General features: G+C 52.1%; 1 protein-coding gene across 1 annotated transcript; it reads left to right on the top strand.

The window, feature by feature from the left end:
- The first annotated feature begins 1,889 nt into the window (after nt 1-1,889).
- BEST4 (bestrophin 4) lies at nt 1,890-5,279 on the top strand. The gene is made up of 9 exons (XM_007077301.3): nt 1,890-2,041; nt 2,127-2,221; nt 2,804-3,037; nt 3,214-3,368; nt 3,813-3,890; nt 4,181-4,378; nt 4,493-4,573; nt 4,678-4,832; nt 5,006-5,279. Exons 1-9 carry the CDS (start codon nt 1,890-1,892, stop codon nt 5,277-5,279), a joined length of 1,422 nt encoding a protein of 473 aa, XP_007077363.2.
- The last annotated feature ends 3,410 nt before the right edge of the window (nt 5,280-8,689 follow it).

Raw genomic sequence — 8,689 nt, 5'->3', positions numbered from 1 at the left:
GTCCTAGGGCTCAAGCCCTTGTTTAGGCCCAAGTAGGCCACTTCCAGCCTTTGAGGTTGTGAAACTGAATACAGGAAAACCATGTAAAATAGAGTCTGGGGGCACCTGGATGGCTCAATCAGTTAAGCTTCTCTCTCTCTCTCTCTCTCTCTCTTTTTTTTTAATGTTTATTTTGAGAGAGTGTAAGTGCGGGGGGTGGGGGTGGGGGCAGAGAGAGGGGGGCAAAGGATCTGAAATGGACTCTGCACTGACAGCAGTGAGCCTGATGACCTGAGCCAAAGTTGGAAGCTCAACCGACTGAGCCACCCAGGTGCCCCAAGCATCTGACTCTTGATTTCGCTTCAGGTCATGCTCTCACAGTCATGAGATCGAGCCCCAAGCTGGGCTCCATACTGAGCATAGAGCCTGCTTAAGATTCTCTCTCTCCTTCTTCCCCTGCCCCTCCCCCTTCAAAAATAAAATAAAACAAGATAGAATAAAATAAAATAGTCTGTAGGCCAGAAGGGGGGTAGTTCTCACACCCTACCAATTTGTCCTCAATTGCAGACCCCAAAAGGAAGAAGCATACCTTGCATTTTCCAACAACACAGAATCTACCCTACTACCCCTGCAAGAGGGAGACTTTTTCTTTGAATAGCAACAGCCCAGCCAATGAGAAGATGCCACAACTCAGCCAATGAGAAAAAAATCACCAGCCTCCAGTGGACTTTGTTCAAAGTAGCCCCTCTCAACATCCTCCTTTTTCTCTATAAAATAACATTCCTTTCCTTTGTTTTCTAGACTTGCCTATGGGTTGCTATAGCTTGCATGCCCTGAATTGCAATTCCTCTATTTTTTTAATAAACCCATTTTGCTGGTAAAATAACTGGATGTTTTATTTTCAAGCTCAACAAAGTCCACCAACTCAGGCTTTGAATCCTGCCTCCAGTGCATCCCAGCTATATGACCTTGGGCAAGACATTTACCTCTTGGAGCCTCATCTATAAATGGGGATGAGTCCTGCCTCATGGGGTTGTGATGAGGATTCCACGAGAGGATGATATAGTAGTGCCTTTGGCACAGTGCCTGTCAGTCAGTGCTCTGTGATCAGCAGCTGTTGTAACAATTGATCATTATGCATCTGTCTTCTCACCTGGAGCGTGGGACAGTAATCCCTGTCATCCTGGTTTCAAGGACATGGTGTTATTTGTGTGTGCTGTGGGATCAGTGCAGATGGCATTTCTGCCACCCAAAGGCCAGCCCAGCCCTGCAGGAGTAGGGAGACAAATCTAGTTCCCAGGACCAGGAGAAGCTGGGTGACAGCCTCAATCCATCAATGATAACCACAGTCCAGTTAAGCTTTATGGGCCCGGCAGATATTTAAGTGTGTTTCATGTGGGGGCTAGCCCAGTTCTCCTTCCTCAACACATGCTGCTGCTCAGAGCAGGTAGGCAGGTGTGGAGTGGGGGGTGACAGTACCCTGGGCCTCGGGAGACCAGCTATCAACAAGACCCCAAGGGATAGTTGTGGGTCTAGGCTAGAGTTGGATCTCCTGTCTTTAGCAGTTTATGATCTGGTTACTTTTAGCCCTGCAAGTGGAAGAGGATCCCGGGGAAGCCTCTTGCAGGAGAGGTTACAGATCTCAGCTCCCCTAGGCCCATGCCATCCTGGCTTGACCCATGTACACTGAGTTCTGGAGGGGATGGGGATGTGCTCTGTCTGCTCTGCAGCTTCCTCCCCCATGACTACTGACACGGGGTGAAGGCCAGATGTATGTGACCAGAATTGAAGGGAGGTTGCCCGGGGAACGAAGCTTGGTGATAAGAAGGAAAGCTAAGGAGAAGGTTTGCTGGGAAAGAGGGACATTCTGGGGGCAGCTCTTGTGACCTCCTGCTCAGGCCCCCAGCACCATGACGGTTTCGTACACCCTCAAAGTGGCGGAGGCTCGCTTTGGAGGCTTCTCTGGCTTGCTTCTCCGTTGGAGGGGAAGCATCTACAAGCTCCTCTACAAAGAGTTCCTCCTCTTCATCGCCCTATATGCTCTGCTCAGCATCACTTACCGGTGAGGGTGAGGTCTCAGGGCTGGCCTGTGGGGGACAGGGCTGCCCATTTCCCTCTAACCCAGGCTTACAACTGACCTTACCCAGGTTGCTGCTGACCCAGGAGCAGAGGCATGTATATGCTCAGGTGGCCCGATACTGTAATCGTTCGGCAGATCTCATCCCCTTATCCTTTGTACTGGGTAAGGCTCCCTCTAGTTCTCCCTGGTATCCTTCTTACCATCTTCCCTGACCTTTGGGTTGAGTTGATAGCGCTGAGAGTCAGAATTACCCCAACAGCACAGCCTAGAGGTTAACCAGAGCAGGCTCAGCAGACATGGGAGTTGTATCCTGGGTCCAGGATTTCCAGAGGGCTAGACCCTGCCTATCACTTGCTGGACCCTCACTCTGCAAACAGGGGACAAAACACCTGCTGGCTTCAAACCCCGGCTCTGGGGGGAGGGGAGCTGCAGAGAGGTGACATCCCCTTCCCACCTTCATGGAAAGAGGGGCTCAGAGTTAACTACTACTAGTGGCCTTGAGCCACCACTTCTCTACCAGAGGTTTACACTCCTCCATCCTCCGGGCCTGGCTTAGCAAGGAAGAGGCTTTAGGAAGAGGCACTTCCCCTGACATCAAGGCAGGACACTGGAGCCGGATGTGTCCTTCCCCCTGCTTCAGTTCAACCTAGCCTGGACCAGGCGCTCCAGCTGGGGGGCAGGGCACGCTAACTGCCAGACGCTCCCTCTTGCTTTCCTGTCCCCACTTCTGGGGCGGCTGACCAGGTTTCTACGTGACCCTGGTGGTGAACCGCTGGTGGGCCCAGTATACAAGCATCCCGCTGCCAGACCAGCTGATGTGCGTCATCTCGGCCAGCGTGCACGGCGTAGACCAGCATGGCCGCCTGCTGCGCCGTACCCTCATCCGCTATGCCAACCTGGCGTCTGTGCTGGTGCTGCGCTCAGTCAGCACCCGCGTGCTCAAGCGTTTCCCCACTATGGAGCACGTGGTGGATGCAGGTGCGGACAGGGGCCCCTGGGGCTCGGCCGGGCCGATGCAGGTGCCATGCTGGGGAGCCCTGGCACAGCCCACCAGAGCCCGAAGGTGGGCCTCCTAGGAGGAGAGGTCTGACCCCCAAGGGGCAAGTCCTAGGCACAGGGGCTGAGTCTGCGCCCCACTCACTTTATCCCCTCAGGTTTCATGTCCCAGGAAGAGAGGAAAAAGTTTGAGAGCCTGAAATCCGACTTCAACAAGTACTGGATCCCATGTGTCTGGTTTACTAACCTGGCGGCCCAGGCCCGGAGGGATGGGAGAATCCGTGATGACATTGCTCTCTGCCTGCTCCTGGAAGTGAGTCTGCTCAGACCAGGCCCATTTATCCTCCTCCTCCTAGCTTTGCAAACCAGAACAATAATTTTAGTAATGAGCACTTAGATGCTGCCAACTTTGTACTGCACACTGTTGGAAGCACTGTACGTACATTAACTCATTAGCCATCACAACAACCCTTGAGACATTATCGGCCTCCCTCTTTCACAGGTGAGAAAACTGAGGCAGAGTGGAAAAGAAACTTGCCGAAATCACACAGATAGTTAGTGGAGCTGGGACTCATACATTCTGGGTCCATGCTTGGAACTACATTGCTAAACTGCTTCCCATCACAAGCACTCCCACATTGGTAACACCTCCAACAGCCAACTGGGCCTCTAGGCCTGGTTTGTGTTGGGCTCCCAGTTCTTTCCCCATTCTTCCTTCCTCACCTCCACTGACTTCCTCTTCTTGCTCTTCCACCAGGAGCTGAACAAGTACCGGGCCAAGTGCAGCATGCTATTCCACTATGACTGGATCAGCATACCTCTCGTCTACACCCAAGTAACTGCCTCTCACCTCCCCAGTCCCAGTGCCTACTGCATGTCCTGTGCTGTGTGTGACATTGAGAACTAGAGATGGCACCTGCGCTGGGGCAGTTCAGTCCAGTGAGACACTGAACAACTAAGGGCTCATCCTCAAAGCATCCCCGGACCCCCACTAATAGGACCCCATCCCCTCTGATGCTGCCACACCTTGCTACACATTTAGTTCCTTGTCAGAGTCCCTCACTGGCCCTCAGGGGTGGGGAGGGAATTTTTCCCTGTCTTACTCGGCCCGGCTTCCTTCTCCAGGTGGTGACCATAGCGGTATACTCCTACTTTGCCCTCTCCCTGGTCGGCCGCCAGTTTGTGGAGCCAGAGGCAGGGCCTGCCAAACCTCGGGAGCCATTAGAGCCAGGCCAGGGGCCAGCGTCTACTCTGGGGGACCTGGACATGTATGTGCCTCTCACCACTCTGCTGCAGTTCTTCTTCTATGCTGGCTGGCTCAAGGTGGGCACATAGCGTGTTCATACCAGCTTGTTCTGTAGACGTGTGGGTCCACCTCAACTTTGGGGATGGAGAATGGGGCCCTGAGCCCTGAAAACACTGTCTTACAACCTGCAGGTGGCCGAACAGATTATCAACCCCTTTGGGGAGGATGATGATGACTTTGAGACTAACCAGCTCATAGACCGCAACTTACAGGTGCGCCCGGTCCGGGGGCAACTCCCTGTGCTCCCCTCCTTGCCAGCTCTCCGCCTAAGTGTGGAGAGGACAGGAGGATCCTTATGACTTGCTGCCTGCCTCAGGTGTCCCTGCTCTCCGTAGACGACATGTACCAGAACCTGCCTCCCGCGGAGAAGGACCTGTACTGGGACGAAGACTCAGCGCAGCCGCCTTACACGGTGGCCACGGCAGCAGAGGCTCTGCGGCCTTCCTTCCTGGGCTCCACCTTCAACCTTCGGTGAGTGACCCAAGCTGGTGGAGGCAGGGGTTGAGCTGGCACGCGGGCCCCAGGTCCACGCCCCCACTCTGGGGCGCCAATGGATCGGTCCTTCCTGTTCCCCGCCCTCTCGGGAGAGTCAGTCCCAGGGCGGCTCGGCGCCAAGATCGCTCAGACCTCCCTCCCGTCCGCAGCGTGAGCGACGACCCCGAGCAGAACGTGCAGGTGGACACGTCCCCAGGGTCCGCTAGGCCGCTCCCCGCCGCGCAGACCCCGTTGCTCGGCCACTTGTTTGCCGCAGGAGCACCCTCGCCGGCGATCAGCCTCCGGACCTTTGGCCGCGTACGCGGAGCCCCCCGGACCCCTCATCTACTGCGCTTGCGAGCGGAGGAGGGCGGCGACCCCGAGGCCGCGGACCGCATTGAGGAGGCGTCGGTGGGGTCAGGGGACGAGGCCGGGGAGCCCTGAGAAAAGGCTGCCAGGGCCGGGCCCTCTTGCCTGCCTCCCCCAAGCCTGCCTCTGCTCGCTTTCCGCCCCCCGCTGCCCTCCAGACGGCGCTGGTCCTGCCCTCGGACGCCATAGGAACACTTGCTGTGTGCCCTGAGCCAGAGCGTTGGCGGGGCCAGTGTCAGGGCTAGGAATGCGTCCGCTTTGGCGGGAGAAGGTAGGATGGCTTGCTTGGGGACGATGTAGCTAGAAGGATACACGTGCGAGGCCTAGAGGACAAGAACCCAGGTGCACTGTTAATTTCCCCGGGGAGCTGGGCCTGTTCTCAAACTTGAGGGAGCATCAGCGTCACTGACGGGCCTGTTCCGAACAGTTATGGGTGTCCCTTCCAGCATTTCTGATTCATTAGATCTGGGACGGAACCCAAGAAGTTGCATTTCTAGTAAATTCCCAGGTGCTGTTGCTGCTGCTGGTCCAAACATTACAATTTGTGTGAGACATAAAGAGATATTGAGGGTATACCTTATCTTGATAATCTTACTCTGAAGAGGGATCAAAGTGTGTGTGCTGGGGGACTTTTGCTTTTCCTATAATATTGTTTTTGTTTACAATGAGAATATAATCATTGTGCAGTTATGGTTGCTTAAAACTAAATTGGCCTGCTGTGCAGTGGGATAGTGAGGTAAAGAGGATATGGAAGGGCTTGGGAATCTGTACTGGAGGCTGATTGAACTCATATGTGAAGGCAGTCTTACACCACCCAGCCTAGACCTTGGGCATTTGAACTTCTGAGTACCACATCCTTCTCTGTACCCACCAACCAACAGAAGAGACGATGTAAGGGGTGAAGCTGGGGTTCCATCTCTGTGGTGGGCCTACAGTGCTGGGGGGAAATCAGACTCAGACAACACTAGATGGAGTTGCCTGAACTGAGCTCCTCTAAGATTCCTGGCCTATTTAAAGAACTTGGTGAATGCTAAAACTGAATCTTAAGATCAAAGAATTACAGAGGACAGAAGTCAAAGGAGGGCAGAAACAAGAGTATAGAGGTTGAGTGCATGCTCTGGCATTGCTGACTGACTAGATAATGCTGGTTTTGCTACTTTCATACTGCTGGGTGACCATAGGTTACTGGATACCTAAGCATAGGTCTCCAAATGTATGGAGACAATAGCACCCCCAGGACAGCCATTCACCCGTAAGGTATTTAAGGCTTTTTCACAGGGTTAATAGGAAGTAGCCTTGCTCAGAGCAAGAATGGTCATCTGAAGGCTGTGGACATGAATACTGCCTGGATCCAAGACTTTTTAAAAAAGATTCTATTCATAAATTATAAGTAGAAGGGGAAGTATAGTTTTTTGGAACTCAAATTAGGAAATAAAGGCAAAGTGTTTAGTGTGGCTTTGCTGACCCATACCAACTCCTGACTCATACCTCTCAGTCAACAATAGCTAAAATTAAGGTGTTGCATTAAGATAATCACTGGATGGGGGCGCCTGGGTGGCGCAGTCGGTTAAGCGTCCGGCTTCAGCCAGGTCACGATCTCACGGTCCGTGAGTTTGAGCCCCGCGTCGGGCTCTGGGCTGATGGCTCGGAGCCTGGAGCCTGCTTCCAGTTCTGTGTCTCCCTCTCTCTCTGCCCCTCCCCGTTCATGCTCTGTCTCTCTCTGTCCCAAAAATAAAATAAATGTTGAAAAAAAAAAAAAAAAATTTAAAAAAAAAAAAAAAAAGATAATCACTGGATGGAAAGGTGGGGCACAGGCCTCCCCAGAGCAACGGTAAGGTGTCAGAAGGTTGGGTTGATCTGTGTCCTGAAGTTTTTGTACTCAAAAGTGGTGGCTGTCATCTTTCCCTATTGTCTCTTCACAGAAGTCTGCAATTTTGCCAAGCTAATGAACCAGTTGGGTGTTCACTTCTGTAACTCTTAAAAGTTACATACTTACACTTTCCATCAACTTCAACTTCGATAAAATCTTGTTTTTTAAGAAATTAATTTAGGGGCGCCTGAGTGGCTCAGTCGGTTGAGTCCGACTTCGGCTCAGGTCATGATCTCACGGTTCGTGAGTTTGAGCCCTACATCGGGCTCTGGGCTGACAGCTCAGAGCCTGGAGCCTGCTTCGGATTCTGTGTCTCCCTGTCTGCCCCTCCGCTGCTTGCACTCGGGTCTCTCGCATTGTCTCAAAAATAAACATTAAAAAAAAATTTTAATAAAAAATTAATTTAGCACACTGGAGTGCTTGCTATGTTGTCCTGTACTTCCAGGTACTGGAGACAGAGCAGGATACAAACATACCCGTTACCCGGAATTACATTCTAGTAGGACAAGACAAAATGAGCAAAATTTATGCCCAACTAAGGGATAAGGAGAAAAAGGAGGAAAAGATACAGCATTGAAGGGACTAACTTAAAAAACTGTGATCAGGGGCGCCTGGGTGGCTCAGTCAGTTGAGCGGCCGACTTCGGCTCAGGTCATGATCTCGCGGTCCGTGGGTTCGAGCCCCGTGTCAGGCTCTGTGCTGACAGCTCAGAGCCTGGAGCCTGTTTCAGATTCTGTCTCCCGCTCTCTGACCCTCCCCCGTTCGTGCTCTGTCTCTCTGTCTCAAAAATAAACATTAAAAAAAAACCAAACTGTGATCAGAGAGGAAAAAAACGACGGTCTAAGTAAGACCAGGAGAGTAAGCCATGTGGGTATTTGAAATAAATTGTTTCCAACAAAAGAATAGCAAATGAACATACATTATTTACTCAGTAAGGCCAGGATCATAGGCACTATAGAAAAAGGGAGCAGGTCATGTAGAGTTCCATAGTGTTTGGTTAGGCTTTTGAGATGGTAAGTTGCCCTGTCAAAAACCTGATATATTTTAAGTTTGAGAGGGGGTGCCTTGGTGGCTCAGTTGGTTCAGCATCCTACTCTTAATTTTGGCTCTGGTCATGATCTCAAGATTCGTTGAGTTTGAGCCCTATGTCGTCAGGCTCTGAGCTAACAGCAGAGCCTGCTTGGATGCTCTCTCCCTCTCTGCTCCTCTACTGCTCACAGTCTTTCTCAAAAGAAATAAAAAGTTCAGACTGCATGCACGAGGGATGAGCAGAATGAGAATCCTATGCTAGCTCTGCGCAGAGCCCTACATATGTCTTGATCTCATGAACTGACTGAACCACCCAGGTGGCCCCCAAAAACTGTTTTTTTTTTAACGTTTATTTATTTTGAGAGAGAGAGAGCATGAGTGGGGGAGGGGCAGAAAGAATCCCAAGCAGGGTCTGCACTGCCAGCACAGACCCCAGTGTAGGACTTGAACCCATGAGGCTGCAAGATCATGACCTGAGCTGAAACCAAGAGTCGGGACCCTTAACTGACTGAACCACTCAGATGCCCCAAAAACCTGATCTTAAAACTGATCAACAGGGGCGCCTGGGTGGCTCAGTCCGTTGAGC

The sequence above is a fragment of the Panthera tigris genome, chromosome C1, assembly GCF_018350195.1.
Source record: "Panthera tigris isolate Pti1 chromosome C1, P.tigris_Pti1_mat1.1, whole genome shotgun sequence".
In the NCBI taxonomy this organism is placed as follows: Eukaryota; Metazoa; Chordata; class Mammalia; order Carnivora; family Felidae; genus Panthera; species Panthera tigris.
Note: the sequence above shows the minus strand (reverse complement) of the source record. Positions and strands in the feature narration are given on the sequence as shown.

Excerpts from the sequence above, each read along its gene's own strand:
- BEST4 (XM_007077301.3), top strand. The coding sequence starts at position 1,890 with ATGACGGTTTCGTACACCCTCAAAGTGGCGGAGGCTCGCTTTGGAGGC. Across the intron at positions 3,891-4,180 it reads TACCTCTCGTCTACACCCAA|GTGGTGACCATAGCGGTATA; the intron begins GTAACTGCCTCT and ends TTCCTTCTCCAG. Across the intron at positions 4,574-4,677 it reads TCATAGACCGCAACTTACAG|GTGTCCCTGCTCTCCGTAGA; the intron begins GTGCGCCCGGTC and ends TGCCTGCCTCAG.